The sequence below is a fragment of the Pseudopodoces humilis genome, chromosome 14 (assembly GCF_049639895.1).
Source record: "Pseudopodoces humilis isolate 2021_Gansu_Grassland_sample_001 chromosome 14, ASM4963989v1, whole genome shotgun sequence".
NCBI classification, from domain to species: Eukaryota; Metazoa; Chordata; class Aves; order Passeriformes; family Paridae; genus Pseudopodoces; species Pseudopodoces humilis.
Window position 1 is genome coordinate 4,344,781 of NC_142213.1, and position 19,047 is coordinate 4,363,827.

Genomic DNA, 19,047 nt, shown 5'->3' on the forward strand with positions numbered 1-19,047 from the left:
ATATGTTTGGATGGTATCTTAGGGAATGTCTCAAGGCTGTTTCAAACCCGCTCTCCTGCTAAACAGATAGGAGACAGGGAAATCAGCTATGACTGAGGGATGCCCTCCACACCAGACATTCCACACATCCCCACAGGTGCAGCAGCTCTGTATAATCAGGTACAGCACCAGCTCCATCTTGAAATTTCTATTTAAGAGCCCCAGAGGTTCACCAGCAAGAAATCATTGCTAAAAATAATAAATATTTAGTACTTGCAGAATTCTTAGGATCTGTTTAGTTCCAATTCTTGCCAGCCATCCATCAAAAATACAACAGAGCCTACTGTGCCTACTTCTGTCAAGGTTCTGCAAAACAGAAACTTGTGGGGTTTTAAGTAGTTTTGACACTGAATCCACTCTCTGCCATTCCCCAAGTGGCTCGGTTCTACAAATGAAAAATGGAATACACCACAGGCCAGACTTTGATCATGTAATTCTTCATTGTTTTCCCTTTTCATGGCTCTCTCTCACTGACTGCTGATGCTGAACTCAGGAGCAGTTCTGCTGCAGCCAGGCAGTGCTCTGCAGGGTCTTCCCACTGCCAAAAACATCTCAACCTCTGTGTGGGGCACAGAGCAGATCCCCCTGAGTGTGTTCCACGGTTCAGGCTCACGACAAATGCAGCAGGATGTGGGACAGCCACCTGCATCCAGGGAGATGCTGAGGGCACAGCTCTGCCAGACATGGTGGGACACTCAAAGGGACCTTCACAGCACCAGGGAATCACAGGCTCATTAAAGCTGGAAAAGACCTTCAGGATCATCAAGTCCAACCTTTGACCCAACACCACCTGAACTAAACCTCAGCACAGCCATGCCCAGTGATTTCTGGAACACCTCCAGGGTTACTGACTCCAGCACTTCCCTGCACAGCCCATTCCAATGCTTGACTGCATGGGCTCCCCTGCCCGTGATGAATTGTTCAGCAGCAAGCCCAGAAACTCCCTTGTCCACCCAAATTACCCAGAGTCAAGTGCTCCTCAGCCCCTCTCAAGTGTCTCAGAGCTCTGCAGAGCCTCATACCCTGGGATGACACTTGCAGGCACCCCGAGGGAATCACAGGATGGTTTGGGTTGGAAGGGACCTTGAGGATCAGGTAGTTTCACCCCTCTGCCATGGACAGGGACACCTTCCACTGGACCAGGTTGCTCCAAGACCAGGGACAGGGCAGCCACAGCTTCTCAGGGCAACCTGTGCTAGGGCCTCACCAGTCTCAGAGGGAAGAACTTCCTAATATCTGATCTAACGCTACTCATTCCTTCTGAAGCCATTCCCCCTTGTCCTGTCACGACGTATATTGCAAATAATCTTGCCCCATCCTTCCTTTGAGCTCCTTTCGGGTACTGGAAGGCCACAGGTCACCCTGGAGCCTTCTGTCTTCCAGGATGAACAATGCCAGCTGTGTCAGCCGATGCAGCTCTGCAGGTGGGGTCTCACCTGAGCACGGGGGCAGAGGAGCAGGATCGCCCGTCCCCTGCTGCCACCCAGGGGGATCAGCCCAGGGCACGGGGGTTCAGGGCTGGGGCAGCTCCAGCTCTCACCCAACACCCCGAGCTCTCCTCCCACGGCTGCTCCAGCCGGGATCCATCCCGGGCGCTGCCCCGACCCAGGCCTGCGGCACGAACCCCGGCAAAGGCTCCGCTTTGCCCCCATTTCAGAGCGCCCAGGCTGCGAGGGGAGGGCAGCAGGATCCCCTCCGTGCCCGCAAGCCCCATGAGCACGGCAGGCCGGCGGCAGCACGGGCAGCACGGCCCAGCCGCCCCGCCGCCATCTCGGGCCGCCCCGCCCCGGCCCGCTCCGCTCCCCGCGCTCGGCACCGCCCCGGCAGCTCGGCAGGAGCGGGCACGGCCGGCACCGCCGCTTCGGGGGAACACGGGGGTGACACGGCCCCTCCGCAGCTCCTTCCTCCGGGAACAGCTTCCCTTCGGAGCCATCCCGGCGCTGAATCGCCTCCTGCTCGCCGGCGGCTGGGGAAGCGAAGGGCCGCGATCAAAGCGTGAGCGAGAGCGGTGAATAACGCCGGGAATGTGCGCGGATGCTGAAAGGCCGATGGGTTTTGATGTGTGTGTGTTTGCCGTGTGTTTTGTAGGTCAGTTCCAGCACACAGTGCGAAAGGAAAGAGGATGGAAGAAGGAAACGCTGCCAAGGAAAGAGTCCTCATTACTGGAGGAGGGGGTTATTTTGGCTTCCGGTTAGTGCTTTAAACAGTTACTACATACAGGAATAAATGTAAGAGATTGCTGCTGGGGAGGCAGCAAAATCCATCTGTAAAGGAGAAACCGTGGGCCTGAGATACCTGATCCAGGTGATCCCGTGTTCTGGTTCATCCGGATTCTGTTTTAAACACACTCTGTTTCCAGAGGCTGTAAGTAACACTAGTGTCCCGTTTCCAAATGTCCGGCATCAGCTGCCTCGCAGAATTTTACCTGTGTGCTCACCTCTCTAGAGGGGTATGGTCACCATCGTCAGCCTGCTCTGAAGGACAAGCATTCACTGGTACACATATTTTTCTTTTGACCTGCAAATAGTTACACGAGTGCTTAGCTTTGCAGATTAACAACTCCAGCTGAACGCTCAAGAATATATTTTTTCCATGAACCGTGATGGTTTAGAATTAGAGTTGTTAATAAGGTGCACATTTCAGTGAAATCCATTTTCCCTTGCTGTCGCTGGCTCTACAGGCCATGTAAAGAAAAAATCCTGTTTTGAGCACAAGACTAACTGCTCACAGAGGGGAGAGAGATCACAGTCAGGACCATAAAATAAAATAAATTTCAATTTTGGGGAAGGAAAAAAAAATCTCAGATGCCTATCTAACTTCTGCTTGGCTTTCCCCTTCACTCTCATGCCCTTAAAGCACAAAAGACACACAAAAATGTAGGAGAGGAGAAGAGAAACACAAGAGTTACGCTTTGTGTCAATACCTGTGACTTGGAGTAAAACGTAGACATGTTGCAAAATATTCATAGCAGCCTAGAAGCATCTCTTCCACTCCTCTTCTCCATAAATTTCAAACACAACGGCGCAGACCAACCTGTTGTTTTGACAGAACTGGGATGGCACAACAGCAGTAAGATAAAACAAGTAAAGGGGTTTTGGTTTTTTTTTTTACTATTTGGCAATAGCTGCACATCTGAAAGTTGCTGTTGCTGATCTGAAGGGGACAGAACTTCAGTTATTTCTCTTCAGAATTTTAATTTACAGCAGTTCTGCCTCTTTTTTCTTTTTTTTCTCCAAGTATTGATGGAGTGTGAGAAATCAGCTCAGTACCTAAACTATCACAGCTGAATCTCCCCTGTAGTAGGGGGCTGAGTATTTAACAGACTCCCATCAGAAAAATAATCAGCATGAAAACAGTTAATAATTTTCTCTCCCTTCCAGCTGAGATGTTTCATACACCATGGTGCTGTATCCTAACACAGGGTTTCTGTCATGTTTCAGTTTAGGTTGTGCCATATATCAAAAGGGAGTCGATGTGATCCTCTTTGATGTCGTGAAGCCACTTCAAACCATGCCAGAGGGAATAAAGTTCATGCAGGGGGATATCTGTTGCCTGTCTGAAGTGGAAGAAGCTCTCAGAGATGTAATCTGCGTATTCCATATCGCCTCCTATGGAATGTCTGGCAGGGAGCAGCTGAACCGAAAACTTATAGAAGATGTTAACGTGAAAGGAACAGAAAATGTCATCCAGGCCTGCAAGAGCAGGGGAGTGTCGAGTCTGGTTTATACAAGTACCTACAACGTGATATTTGGAGGCCAGATTATAGAAAATGGGGATGAGTCTCTGCCTTATCTACCTCTGCACCTTCACCCCGATCACTACTCCCGAACGAAATCTTTAGCTGAAATGAAGGTGCTGGAGGCAAACGGTGCTGAGCTGGGAAATGGGAGAGGTGTCCTAAGGACCTGTGCCCTCCGCCCAGCGGGGATCTACGGGCCTGGGGAGCAGAGACACCTCCCAAGAATAGTCAGCTACATTGAAAAGGGACTGTTTAAATTTGTGTATGGAGACCCTCTGAGTCTGGTAGAGTTTGTACACGTGGACAACCTGGTCCAGGCTCATGTCCTTGCCTCTGAGGCCCTCAGAGCCAGCAAGCAGCACATTGCTGCAGGCCAGGCCTATTTTATTTCTGATGGCAGGCCTGTCAATAACTTTGAATTTTTCCGACCGCTAGTGGAAGGTTTGGGTTACAAGTTCCCAACCTGGCGCCTTCCCCTCTCCCTTGTCTATTTTTTTGCATTCCTTACTGAAATAGTTCATTTTCTTGTAGGGCGCGTTTATAACTTCCAGCCCCTCCTCACTCGCACGGAGGTTTACAAAACTGGTGTCACGCATTATTTCAGCATGGAGAAGGCCAGGAAGGAGCTGGGCTATAAGCCCCAGCAGTACAGCCTGGATGAAGTGGTGGAGTGGTTTAGATCCCAGGGATGTGGACCAAAGCCAAGAAATTACACCATGATGCACCTGGTTAGGGATGGAGGACTGCTCGTGGTGCTGATTGCCATGCTGGTCTCCTGGTTTCCATCTGCAGCGACATTTTCACTGTGAAAGATTAAATGCTGAGAACAGAATTTAGTTATGTTCTCCGTTTACTCTTGACTTTGACAGACAGGTAATAAAAGATTTTAAAAAAAAATACCTATTCATGTGATTGAGGTAAATAACAGCTTTATGCCCAAGGAACGGAACTGCTGAGTAAAAAGGTGTAATTTTTTATATATACTTTCTCTTCAAAGTAAAATGGATCAGATCACTAACAAGATGAAGCTCGGTATTACTGCAAAAGGCATTTTATTCTCGGGTACAACAACACAATACAGAGAATGGAACAAATGTCCTTAGGCTGACTTTCCTCCCTGATGGGATTATACTCCTGATCCCTGCCCTTTATTCCCAAAGAGTTTGTGTTACATGATCCAGAGGAGAATAAACTTATTCTTTGATCACATTCCAAACCTCAGTTCTGCCTCCCAGCTTGGATGTATATATGCCTAACCAAGATTAACTGATAAACTGCTAGACAATAAACAAATGGGGCTTTTACATAAGTACATTCTGGTATGCTTTCCTGAGCTAACTCTGATATCTAATGACATTTCTGGAAAATGCACCATGCTTAATCTAAATTACAGCAAACTGCTTGAAGCACCACAGATTTGTAGATTTTTCTAACAGTAAAATATGCCTGTTTAAAATGAATGAGCCAGCTGAAAGTGCATTCATAAATAAAACCTATGATTTTTCCCAGCATTATTGAATGGTTAAACAAATAATTCATCAAAGACATTTGGTGAGTGATTGCATTCACATTCCACTATTTATAAAACACTTTTAGCCTTTAATAATATTTGTTTAACACCTGACACCATCTGAATAGAATTTCAGCTTTGTAATAGGAAGATAAACACTTGCTATGAGGAAACTCATAATTTTGTGGAATTTTAAGGTTAGAAGACTATGAGTACAGGTCACCATTGTCCCATGCAATTCCCTCTGTCAATTTAATATAGAAACTGAGAAACTTCACCTCAAATGTTAAACACAAAGTTGTTTTCCCTTAACTCATCAGCAGTGCAGCTCCTGTACCCCTTGATAAAAGCAGAATCCTTCAAGAATTTAAAACTTCTCTTTAAACTTTAGTATTTCTTTTTTAATTGCTGAAGTTACACTGATCTCAAATTAATAGTAACTTCCATATACTTCTGTTGAACTCTGCTGCAACTGAAATGGAGAAGTGATGAATAAGAAGCAGAGCAGTTCCATTGAACTGTTAAAGGATTCTCAGAAAACAAGAGGGCCTAAATAGAGGAACCAAGCTAGAAATCCTCGTCCACCCCTGCATAGAAGATTTTTATTATAGATGCAGATTTTTATTGCTCATGGTGACTGAAGACAGCATTATTTTTTGACTGTTGAGCTCTCTTCCTGGTAGGTTTACCTTAAAAAAAACCCAGCCCACACTATAGATAACTTTTTGTGTTTTTATGTTTTAAATCTGATTTTCTCCCTCATTTCCCTACCAGTAAGCACAGAATGAAAGAAACTAAATTTAATACTTAGTTTGAGGGACAGCTCAAGAGAGAACTCACTTTTTTTTTTTTCCCCCTCTCTAACAGCAAATAAGCTGTTTGTGTAGCAGGAGTTATAAAGAGCTTATGTGCCTCCAACTGAGCACTGATGGCACGAGGGCCACTCTCCAGGAGTCATTAATATACAACATCATCTGCAGAAAGAAATCTCTTTAATAAAACAGAAAAAGACATTCATGACCTCATGAAAGTGCTGGGCCGATGCTCCTTTCCAACAGCTCTGTTTTTTCAAGTAGAAACCACTTTGTTCTTTTCCCCTTTAAGTTCTCTGGCTTTGACACAATGTTATCAGAAAGAGATTAAAAATTCTAATGCCAGCAGAAGACAAAACCAAAATGTAGAAGAAATTGCACAAGCCTGTTGCACAGAAACAGCATCGGTATTTCATGCCAAGTCTTGTAAAAAAATGGTTTTTATCATCCGGAACTGAACTTCTGTGCCCCAGAGGAATTTTCTCTGCTATTTGTAATCTTTTAGCAAAACTCAGCTACTGCTATTTATAATTATCTCACTGGTGGGGTTAGTGAAAAACATCCAGGAAGGGTCCTTAAGGCATGAATCCTAAATCCACACTGTCAATACCAGCTGAGGTTCAGGTCCTGGGCAGCTTTTGAGGTAGGGCAGCAGCTCCTGGCAAGACAAAAAAAGCCCAACAAAACCCCAAATACCAGAAGTCCTGCAGAAGCTGGGCTCAACACGTGAAGCTTTACATCTGCCTGGAGTCAAGGACAGAACTCTCTGATAACAGAGCAGGAGGCACTGTTTTGTCCTAATGGCCCAAGGGTGTGATCCAGCACAGGGGATTAATGTGGGGACACACCCCAGAGCCATCATCAGTGCACTGCAAATTCATTAATCCCCATCAATTAGCTCCATCTGTTAAAAAACCGAAGTCCTGACCAGAGCAGAAGTGAAGGTTACACTTACTCGTTCCAAAAGTAAAACAGGCAGCCTGTGGCTTGAGATACTCTAAATTTGCTTGAAAATTCCATCCCTGTAAAGACTGTCACAGCTGCTTTATTTGAATTGAGAAGTCTCTCTCCTTTTTCCTGGTTTTTGTCATTACTCCTTGTGCATGAATAGCTGGGTAAATTAGGGTAATTAATTCAAGTGTTGTGTCTCTTTTCAGATTTTAATTTATTACCTGTTTTCCAGAAACTGAATTGCCAGAAATGCACCTAAAAACTGAAAGAGCAAAATGAAAATATAGCTCAGATTCAATTTTTCCTAGTCCTCAAAATTACTGAACAATTGCTAGGTGCCTCATTATAAAGAATGATGCTGATGTTTAAAGTGAATAGTTTAAGAATATTTTGTCAGCTACTTAATCTCAGACACAGTATTTCAAGGTACAAATTTGCCAGAAATACATGAAAACTTGTATTTAAATATATTTATTATAGATGCTTAAGCAAACCAGATTTTTCTAGGCCCTTCTCCTAAGGGACCCAACCAAAATGCCCCTTTGTTTCTATTTATTATTGATTTCCACATACTTTCCAAAGTACAGTGGCATATTTAATAATTCACTGTGAGTTCTTCAGAGAAAAGGGTCCTGAACATTGATAATTTACACATATTGTAAAGAATCTGGGGATTAAACTGCAATTCAGGAGTACACAAGTGTTGGGGGAACTACTGCTTTACTTTAGTCAGGCTCACAATTCCCAGTTTTGCTGGAGTAACAGCTAAAAATGTAGACTAGCAGTAAATTAATTAACATTATATTAATAATTAATTAATTTAAATTCCTTTAAGACTAATAGCATGTTTATAAATACTCTTTATAAACCCTGTTATCGATCAGAAGACAAATTCATCTCTGAACTGATTCTGAAGGTTAATTTTCATTATATTTAACTTCTATTTCTCATGATATAAAGGGAATTTCAGTCTGGAACAAAGCCAGCTAGTTGGACTGCAGTTAAAAATGCTGACACATGATTGTAGCAGAACTCAACCACTGTACTTCAGCTTCCACACCACATTTCATATTTTTCCAACTGGTTTGGAGAATTCAAAGATAATGCACAGCTCACACCATCTCACCATCTCCAAGGTTAAAAAACTGCAAAACAAAATGCTTTCAACAGAGAAATACAGAGATATGCTGGGGTGGAAAAAAAGCGAGAACAGGAAACAAAACACATAAATGTAGCATTTTTTTGGACTCAGAACTCATGAATACCAATTCTCGCTAAGGTGATGAAGACTCTAGCTGATTAATGACCTTCTAGAAGAATTAGGCTGCAGACACCTCATACGGATTCATGTTCAATAAGCATGTAATTTTGATCAAAAAATGAGAAAAATTTTGTTCCCAAGACTCCCAACAATTAAAAAAATCACCACAAAAAGACAGAGTGCATTCACCAAGCAGCAGTTCTCCCCATGCAACCTCACAGGCAGAAAGTGTTCTGATAGAATTTTTTTGTAAACGTCAATATTACTCTTCTTTCAAATTACCACAAATTTAATCTTTGCCTTGCTCAGATTTTATTGTTCAAACTCATACAAATCTGATTCTCACTAGAGCTGGAGTTTGTATCTGCCTCTTACTGAAAAAGGTTGGTTTGGAGTCACAAGTTAAACTCGATCTTTGACCTTTTCCTTCTGCCTCGGTTTTGGAGCCAGAGGAAGTGCCGTGATAACCATGTCTACTGAAATAAACAATCATTAAGTCAGTTCATCTTAGAAACACAGAAATGCCCTTCTTCCAACCTCTAGCAGAGCACACCATACCACACTAGCAGATCACTTTTCAATAAGAACTCACTGCCTCAAATGACTGGCAAAAGTAATAAAATTCAATGAGCGATGCTTAAACAAACCTGGCATCATTCACATCAATTTGAGATATCAAAAATTATTTATTAAAATAAGTTATTGCAATGATTTTAAACACTTTCTATAAGAATATAACAATTTAACAATTGTTAACTTCAAAAATTTATAAATGTTTTCCCTCCTGGATTAACAAAATTAGCACACACATTCAAACCTACTTTCATACTCAAACAGTTGCAACTGTGATAAAGTCGCTACACAGTCTGCCCCAGGGAAGAACTGGGAGGTGAGGTCTTGGAGATAAAACACAGAAGGCAAGGAACAAGAGAAGAGTTAGAACATAGCCTTGCCCACCATGTGCAAGTCAGCAGAAGAGTCACTTCAGGGCAATATTTTCATTCTGCACACTAACATCATAGTCTGGGGAAAAGTCTTACTGTAAAACAAAATGCATTTGCATAAATACTGATGGAGTGCCTCTTACAACTCCTGACATTTTGCATGAAGGAAGAATGTGCACAGGACCTTTCAAAGGACTACAAAATGAACTATTTCTTAAATATTTGCACAAGAGCAGCATGAGGGACTCACTGTGGCTCTGCTGTGTCAGGAATACACACACCAGTGGAGGAATCCATGACAAGTGGACAATTTGGTTGCATCTGCTCTGGAACTGAGCTTAAAAAGAATTCTGACAGGCAGAACAATCCAGACCTGGATAATGAATTTAAAACCAGCTCTACACAGCAGGCTAAGTTACAGCTCCACCTCCCAAATCCACAGCTGATGTGATTTTCTTTTTTTTTCTTTGTTTGAGCAGGGTTTACACCCATCTAATCCTTGAACAGGTCAATCACAGCTGGGTACTGAACAGTTTTCAGGAAGGAGGATGAAAAGCAGAGAATTGACATTAACTTCTCTCATTTTCAGTTGGGTGATTAGTAATTAATTCTTTTATAATAAAAAATTTACAGAGCCACCCCATTGTGGGATACACTATTATAACACTTTCATCTCTGAGACAAGACTGTCTTTGCAGAATAGCTAAAACCTCAAGGGGGTTCCTCAAACCATCATCTGTGAATGCACAATGGCATCAATTAAGCGCTTCTTGAAACAACAGAAGTCACAGCGTGGGGAGCAAGAGAAATTGAAAATGCTGAGGCAGCTGCAGCAGGCCACGAATCCCAAATCCGTGCAAGTCCTCTGTGATCAGAAGTACAGCTCTGTGGAAGCAGCGTTTTGTGCCTCAGGCAGTCACTCTGAAAACTAAACTCCTCTGCACACATTTGAACATTAAAGTTGGGAATATAGATAGCAAAACTCATCTCATGTAGAGGTAAGACAACCTGGAATTTGATGGTATCAATACAGAGCTAGCACAAAGGACCAACACATACACAAATTATGACAAGAGCCGTTAAATATTCCATCAAAGGCCTTTAGCTTTGCTCTGGCAGGAAAATACACTTGCTAATCTAACAAGTATTCTCATCTGCAGCTTCATGTTCTTGATTTGATTAAAGGCACCAGAAGGATGTACCTCCATATTTGTGCACACTATCATTCTTGGATTAGTTACATTTTGGGAAAACGGTCTACATTTACTGAACACTATCATTTGACTATCGTCTACACAGGATTGCAAGATTAAAATTTGACAGTTCATTTAAAAATTCATTTCTAAGCACATTAGCAGCTGAAAGGATTTGCAGAAATGATACTGTACAAAAGTAAGTGCTTCTCAGAATTTTAAATACCTTCCATTTCTGCAAACAAACAGATATCTCCTACTGCATATCTTTTCCTTCCAGTGCCTCGAGGCTGTGAACAGAAGTTCACAGGGGCTATGAATAGAGGTTCACACATCTCTCCTTTCTTAAACCTTTAAAGAGAGTTCAACAATAAAAACATAACTACAGTCCCAGAGGGTATTTGCTTTCAACAAAATTAACATATCTTGTTCTCGAAAATGTAACAGAAAATTTTTAATAAGAGACAATAGCTGCCCAAAATATTTTATACAGCATCAGCAGCACAATCTGCTGTCTCGAGGACTGTAACATACATGACGTGACAATGCTGGCGTGGAAGTGCTTTTACAGCATTTAATAAATTAAAAACGCACTACTAGTTAATCTTGAGGAGCCAGGTTGTTAAAGTGGTGTGATTCCATGCATGCAAATTGTTGTGACTGTCTTATCTACAGCCTGTGTACACACAGGAGATGATTTGCACTTCAGGTATTGATAATGAGAAGTGAGGTCCATCCAGCTACACATACTCAAGTTTTAAAAATCTTGAATACACAGAAGTTCTGGCCTGCAACAGAGGATTTGCTTTGTACAGAATATAAATTATTAGGTATTAAAACAGTTTTTCTTTGAAGAAGAAATTATAAAGGAAATCTATATTTCCTCTTCCTGCTCTTCTTCCAGTCATTCCATCTGATGAGACCGTCACTGAGTAGGATGACCAGGGTAAATTCATGTCTTCCTGAACTGCACCATAAAGCACACATCAAAGAATGATGGGCTCTAAGAGTAGAATTTGCTGTTACTGACTTTCTTCTCCTTTAATCTTAAGGGAAAAGAAAAGGAAAAAGTCAAGCCTAATAGGAATTTCTCAGAGGAAAACAGCCTACCAAATTCAATGTACTTGGATAACAATGGCAAGTAATGTATCAGCAACGAGCACAGCAATTTTTTTCCCCCAATAAATGGGAGTAAACAAGTGATTCATGCAGCTGTTCAGCACACACAGAAAAGGGCAAGACTATTTAAAGTCTTGAGATCTGCTCAAAATTTCTTCTTGGTACATGAAGCCTCCCTCTATCTCCCTCACACTTGGCCCAAAGGTGGCAGCAAAGGAGAAGGAACCTTCCCCTAAGCTCTGGATAATGCACTGACACTGAACTGACAATGCTGTGCTGTTACAACTTAATACTGGTTTTATCTTTTGTGGTTTGTATATCTGTTCCCACATATCTCATATGTGCATGACATTTCCAGGGACATAACTCTGATAGTGTAGCAGGAGTGAAGAGGTTTATTTGTCTGTATATACTCTCAGGCTTTCCTCCTGGAAAGCGGCAGAGAGGGATACAAAACCTGACAGGATTACAAGTATCATTGTGATCACTGCAACTGAGATTTCACAGAGCACACATTCCTCAGCTTCTGCTGGCCTCTAGTGGCTTAAGGCCCAGCCTGGCTTCTCTATAGCCCTTCCTCCTTCCAGATGAGCTCATTCTACCCTCACCACTCTTTAGATGCTCCTTCTGCTATGTCTGAGGTTTCCTTATCATAAATCTTGTCTAGACAGAGCAACCTTGGTAGGGAGAATGATCATCAACTCACCTGCGGTTGCAAGTCTCTTGATAAATCTGTAGTTTGTGTTCATTGACGCTGAATTCTTTCAGTATAGCATCCCTGTTGGGATTCCTCAGGTTCATGTGGGTGTCATAGAGGAACAGCTGGGTATTCAGCTCCTCCTGGCGCTTCCGAAGTTGCCGACACGAGGAATAAAGCTCCTCTTCGCTTTCCTTCAAAGGAATATTGGAAATCAAGATAATTTTGTAAAACATGCTCCCAAAATGATACAGAATCAGCAGAGTTTGGGGAATTAGTTTGTTTTCTCAACCACATTTTAATAACTGCATAGAATTTTTTATAAAATTAGTTTGATAGGACGTTTCTAGAAACAAACTAACTTTGAAAGTACTAAAGAAACCCCCTCAGCCCCACAGTATGACCAGCCACACCCTCTGAATCATCATCAGGGGCATCAGGGACATTCTACCACATGTCACAAAATGAGTGTGACTAAACACTTCTGTTGGATTATTTTTCCCTAATAAAGCATGTCAGTCTGTTGAGGAAAGAACAGAAAATAGTATATCATGATGGCGTATCAGATTATAATAATATTAAAGATACATTTTAAATGTTTAGGTTTTGGCTTTTCCATCATATTTGTTTATCATGTGACAAAGTGACAATTCTGGGGATTTTCTATTGAAATGTAGACTACCAGTGAAAATAGTGACTGGTAAATAAGACCCCTTACAGCAGCAAGTACTCAGATGGTCAAGAAAGCAGGACAGATTCTGTATTTCTATGTGACTAAGGCAATTCGGTACTTGCAAAGTAGGTTTGAATTTCTATTGTGGTCCACACTGGGAGGTCTCAAAATATTCCACAACCATAAACAATCATCATGATTCCATTTACGACTTCAAATTATTTTAATACTTCAAAACTTTGGATGCAAAAGCTGCCTCTTCATAGAGTTACTAGTGGGGAATAGGACTGGCAGGAGTGAAGTCTTAATTTTCACATCAGCAGCAAAACAAGATACTCCTTCTACAAGAAATGACATGCAATCAATAAATGTAATAAATCCAAACATTTTCAGAGTCAGCATACTAATAAGAATGCCTCTTTCTGCATTCAGTCCAGATCTAGAAAAACTGATAGCTTAGCGAAATACCTAAGGGGTTTCAGTTACAGCAACAATATCCTTTCCTAAATCCTTTTTCCTCCTGAAACACATTCCTATGCAGGCATGGGTTGAAGCAACTGAAACACCCTCAGTGTTATGCTACTGATCAAGATTTAAAGAGCAATTTATTTAATTTTTGTTTGTAAAGGGGTAGGAAATTTTGTATTCCCAAATCACAAAGGAAATGCAGATTACTAATTACCAATTTGCAGGTGTAATCATCAAGATGCATATGGTACCACTGTTAGTTCTTGTAAAGAAATGTATCCACAAAGGTACAGCTTAAACTGCATTTTAAGATGTCTGCTTCAATCTTTAAGTCAAGAACACAGACACCACCGGGGCTGACTGTAGTCAGAAAAAGCTGAAGAAATACTTTGCACTTTCTGAAATAAAATGCACTTTCTGAAGGAAGTAAATCAATTCTCAAGCAAGTAAGACATGCTTATAAATGCAACAATCACCTCAGTATAGCACGATTCCTACGATATCAAAAAACCTGATTACGTTCTACAGGAACTATGTAAGGCCCCACATAATCATTCACAAAAGTGCATGCTTATGTCTACAATATATTTGTTTTACTATTCCTGATAAACTCCACAGCCATCTGTAATTCCTTATTATAATTTTGTATTTCATCTCCAAGCACACGCAGATGGGTTCTGTACATAAACAGGCCTGTTATTAAATGGCATTATTTTATGGAAGGCCATTACTTTTTTTAAAAAAAAGCAGAGGAACAGAGGTAGCCTTGATAATTTTTGATGCTTCTTGAATGATCTGGCAAAAATTCTAGAGCTGACAACCATGGTGAGTCTGGGTTTGTTACTGGCTACCAAGCAAAAGGAAGTTTGGGAAGTTCTCCTGCCACTGCATTACCACCAGGCAGTGTAAAAACACTGAGCTGAGCTGCATCTTCATTTGGCTTAACAAGCAGAAGGGGATTCTAGAGTGTGAAATGTGCTACTGTCAAAGGAGTAGTGGTGACAGATTGGAGGACAGACTGCTGCTATGAACAACACTTTGAGATCTGCTCCTGCCCCAGGCAAATAATGATCTGGAATCCTGAAGAGAAACCATGGCAGGAGGGATTTGAAATGTATCCACAAGCGATGTCCATGTTCAGCATTAGGCAATGGTGACTTTGTCAGTTTTCTCAAAGGCAGCAAGCCCAAACCCAGAGGTTTACCAGGCCTCCCCTATGAGACTAGAGTCCATGATACATGAACAATTTAAATATTATCTTGAAAGGATTTAGGTCTCTCTTCATACACACATCCCTAGTCTCAGCTTCTAATCCTCTCCTGCTCTCAGAACCCTTGGCTGGCCCACAGAAGGATCTTACAGGAACCTACCACAGCTTTCAAACATTTTCATTGCACACACTGTCATTTTACATCAGGTGTTATAAGGTGGCTTCGTAAAAACCTCCATTAAGAATGTCTAAAAAAGGCCTCCACTCCTTTGGGAAGAACAGTGTGACTGAATTCAGAAATTTCCAGTTCAGTGTATGCAACTGCAGGTACAAACACCTCCAGAGACATAATGACTTAGAGTTCACAGAAATTGATGTTTCAATCAGAGTAATAATGTAACTGGTGTGAAGCACAGCATGGGCCTGAAAGGGTTGATAAACTACAAATAAGAAGTTGAACTTTTTTTTTTTTTCTCTGAATCAGAAGGGTGCTGGGAATCACCCTGAAACAGCCACTTCCCAGAAGCATCTTTAAACTTTCATCATATCACAAGTGAATTTAAATCACACAATGTATTATTGAGAAAGAGTCTGAGAAATATCCTACAAACCAACATATACAGCAGCACCCTTGGAACACCAACAAACACTGTTCACAGATCAGCTGCTTTAATGCCTGGATTCACGAGCATCATTATTTTTCCCCTATGTGTTTTAAAATACTACTATTTCAAGCAGGTGTTTAGAGAGACTTAAAAGGAGCAGATTAGCAGTTCTTTAAGAACCAGATATGTCTTCTACTTGATGGGTTGTTTATTTTAATGATATACTGGGAGAAATTACTATCTTCTACTGCTGAAGCAATTTCTTTTTATGTAGGACCTTTAAAAAAAAGATTAATCTATGAAGCCAAAGCTGATTTTAGCTAGCTTTGCATGGCATCAGTCAGTTAACAAGGAAAGACAACGACCAAGCTGTTACAGCAAAAACTATTGGAGGTAATGAGGCTTTGTTTGTGCATTATTTCTTTTAACAACCATGTAATCTGTCCACCCAGAGGGAGAGTAACTCAATTTGCACTGTTTGTCTTCCCCAGTACCTGCAGAAGAAATGCCTGACAACAGCACATCAGACACAGAACAGAAAACTGAATCCTCAGTTCCTGGTTTCCACAAAGAACTGATAACAGACACACTAAGAGCACACAACAAACCCCAGTGCTTCTCACCAGAACTTGCTGCATCTCACAGTGCACCAGAAGCGAGGCCAGCTCTATATCTTCACTGTAGCCATTCTTGAGAGGAACTGACCTAAAACCTAGGGCAGAGGGAAGGAAAACAAAGGGCAATTATAGAGTCCATCAAGGAGGAATTTGCAAAACAAGACTGGCAAAACTGAGAAACGCCTTGAATGCTCTTGAAAACTAAAGCCAGAGGAAGGAGCTTCACTGAGGCAGGAGGGAATCTGGCATGGCAGAGGAAGGCACAATACAACAATGCTCAACAGCACCTCATTATAACCATTGATCTCACCTGATTTGATTCCTTTGATGGGAAAAGTGGCGTGTGCTAAGAAGTTGGGATCACTGAACATATCCTCCTCATAAACAACAAAGCGCAGGAATGCCAGATTAGGGTCGTAAATTTCAAATTTCACTTGCTCTGCATAAGGTGCCCAAATTGGATTAAGGCCATTGTCATCTGTAATGAAAAGGAAACATTTGCAGTATGAAGCAATAATTTCACTTCATTCACATATGGGTATGTATCCCAGTACATTTTCTAGGGATACAGAAGCCCAAAAATTCTATTTACCATCTGTCTCATGTTGTAACCTTGCTTCAGAAAGTTTGTATTTGTTTACTTGGTGGTGGGGGTGGGAGGAAACTTGGCAGAGATGAAAATCCATGAAGAAAAGCTATTATTTATATTCAAACATATCAAACCTCCTTGGACATGTATTTGTAAAGAAAAGAAAAAGCTAATTAATTTCTCATATTCATAAACCTCATGCTCCATATCCAAGAGAAAGCAGGAAAAGCACTAGGGAGACTCATGTACTTCGGCCCAGTTTTTGTAGTTATGTACAGAACACCAAGATTTGGTATATGTGCCATAGCCAGGAAGTTTGCTGTCTAAAGTCTTGGTCTCTTCCCACAGAAAGTTTAAATCATAATCATCTTCTCTGAAGTACCAAGGAGGCACAATGCACATTTTGCTCCTGATGCTGTGTTTATTTTCCATTGGTATCACTAGTTTGGATAATTGGAACCAAAGCCTGCTTTTTACCAAAGGAGCACTGTTGCATCCAGAAATACTAAATGGTGAAATATGAAGTGGCTGAAGTACTGCCCTATTTCAGAACACTTCAGTTCATGCACACACAAACACATTCCTTAGCCAGAACTCCCCAGCACTGAGCTTTGATCAAACTTCTGATGCATTTCAAGTATTCTATTATACAGCCCTATACACCCAAGCTGCCTCCAAGGGGGTGCCAGTCTCAGAACCTCAGTTTAAATAAACACAGTCTGGAGCTCACAGTAGTAGCTCCCCATTTGGGCCAGACTTTTGGGAACTGACTAGCAATGTTGGAGGCACTCTCAAGACAGTAATTTTTTTAAATATACAAATACCCAAACTTATGCATGGGCAATAACAACAGAATGGGACTTTTTTCTTCCCCAAAAGGCAACAGCACTATTTTTTCTAAATTTGATATACATTGAAGTTTCTCAAATTAAAGAGCCCCGAGATGAGCAAGAGAACAAGCCTTTGTGACTCATCAGTCCAGAGCTGCATTTACCTTACTTCCCCCCCATAATGTTCATCCTCTGCTCGCTTTATTTAATACCCTGGAAGTAGAACGGTATCTCTGCAACTTAGATACTCACTCACAACTGTTGTCTTGAATTTGTTGTTATCATATTCAGCCCCACAAATTTCAACCTCTACAAAGGGACAGGCGATGCTTCTACCAGGTTTAGGGAGATGACGAGCACCTAAAACCTGCAAAAGCAACTGTAAATTATAACCACCTCCAAAGGAAACTTGGCATCACTGTTGCTGAACAGAAGGTAGCTTACAGAACTAGAGGGGGGAAAAATCCAGAACATGGAAAAGCACATATTCTATCCCTTGAATATGTTTGCATGTATTATCTGTGTCACCAATAACAATACCTCCCATAGTCTGGGTAATTCAGTGATTTTCACTGTGAAAAAACACAAAACAAAAAAGCCATTGTAGCTGACATTCATTACACACAGTGTGCAGCTCCAGGCCAGCCTGTAGCACAAGTTCTGTTATATCTCTTCTGTGTTTATTACGTACCCATTTCAAGACATTTCTGCTTTGCATTCACAAGCCTTGTTTACCTCACCTTTAAACTGTAGTGAAGAGTAATTAACGTGTTCCTTCTTTCTCAGAAAACATAGTTTTAAAGAACCTGTCTTACTGCATAGCAACTGAGAGCAGAAACAAGTTCAACCCTGTTTGGCACCCAGTCAAGATGGCAACATTTTCCAATGACAAACTCATCTCTTGAAGAAAAATGAGAATGACATTCAGATTAAGTTATAGTATATTAAATATGAAGTGGGGGAATCAGCTTATTAAGTTTCCTGTTTAGCTTCTGTATTTCATTATAAATATCTTTCACACTCAAAATCTAATCAAAAACTCAACTAGTTAGTCTGATGCTAATCAATTTCCAATAGGACCCTTCTACAAAGAACTTATTTGATTGGAAATTCAAGTTAGTTCATTTCATGTATTTATTAGCAATTACAAAAAATCATCCCAGGATTGTGTTTTCAGTCCTATAGCATGTTCCTCATTAGCATGATAAAGACATGTATTTCTTTTCAGGAACCAGTGAAGTTAGTTTTATTCTCACACACACTGACATTTGAAAAGAGTATTTTGACAATCTGTCAGAACTTGCTCTGAAACATAATAGTTTTATTTTTAGTTTTATAGATATTTATGACTTGTAAAAAACCATAATTTACAAAAGAGATTTACCCTCACTGTCATAATCATCTGCAATTTCCTCTTGGAGTCATTTGGCATTGGGTCATACTCCTCATTTCTCATGCTCTCTGGCTGCAGCACGTAGCCAGTACGTCCATTCAAGGAAAATAAGGCATGGTTCAATTGCATGTATTTGTCTGGGGAGAGAGTTGAACAGTCACAACACAAGATCCTCTGAAATAAAGCTAAGGAAATACCAGATTACAGGGCTCTTCCCTGTAATTCTTTCTGGTCACCACTTCATCAGAAAGAGCTGGAAAGGTGGGAGACATGGTTCCTTCAGTAACTGAATCTGACAGGCCATTTTTCATCAACTCTAATCCCAAAAAAACCCATCTCCATCCTCAGTTAGCTTCCTAGCAGTGTATCACAAACTAGCTGGCCCTCACCAGGAAGT

The 19,047-nt window shown here is 41.3% G+C and overlaps 2 protein-coding genes across 6 annotated transcripts in view; one reads left to right on the forward strand and one right to left on the reverse strand.

The window, feature by feature from the left end:
• The first annotated feature begins 1,922 nt into the window (after positions 1-1,922).
• On the forward strand, positions 1,923-7,586 carry SDR42E1 (short chain dehydrogenase/reductase family 42E, member 1). Of its 2 annotated transcripts, none has more exons than XM_005528178.3 (3): positions 1,923-2,034; positions 2,128-2,229; positions 3,480-7,586. In XM_005528178.3, the coding sequence occupies exons 2-3, from the start codon at positions 2,162-2,164 to the stop codon at positions 4,585-4,587; spliced, it is 1,176 nt and encodes a 391-aa protein (XP_005528235.1). In that variant the 5' UTR covers positions 1,923-2,034; positions 2,128-2,161; the 3' UTR covers positions 4,588-7,586. The 2 variants fall into 2 exon arrangements, with proteins under 2 accessions (XP_005528235.1, XP_087918267.1); XM_088062141.1 differs by having other exon boundaries at positions 1,986-2,047.
• An 11-nt stretch (positions 7,587-7,597) lies between these two features.
• Positions 7,598-19,047, reverse strand: part of PLCG2 (phospholipase C gamma 2) — a 56,577-nt gene continuing 45,127 nt past the window's right edge. For all 4 annotated transcript variants that reach the window (XM_014257144.2, XM_088062139.1, XM_088062138.1 and 1 more), the window contains 6 exons: positions 18,642-18,787; positions 17,510-17,624; positions 16,149-16,316; positions 15,845-15,933; positions 12,275-12,459; positions 7,598-11,495 (listed from right to left, as the gene is read on the reverse strand). In XM_014257144.2, the coding sequence (XP_014112619.1) occupies positions 11,453-11,495; positions 12,275-12,459; positions 15,845-15,933; positions 16,149-16,316; positions 17,510-17,624; positions 18,642-18,787 (746 nt within the window). In that variant the 3' untranslated portion in view covers positions 7,598-11,452. The remainder of the gene's footprint in view (positions 11,496-12,274; positions 12,460-15,844; positions 15,934-16,148; positions 16,317-17,509; positions 17,625-18,641; positions 18,788-19,047) is intronic.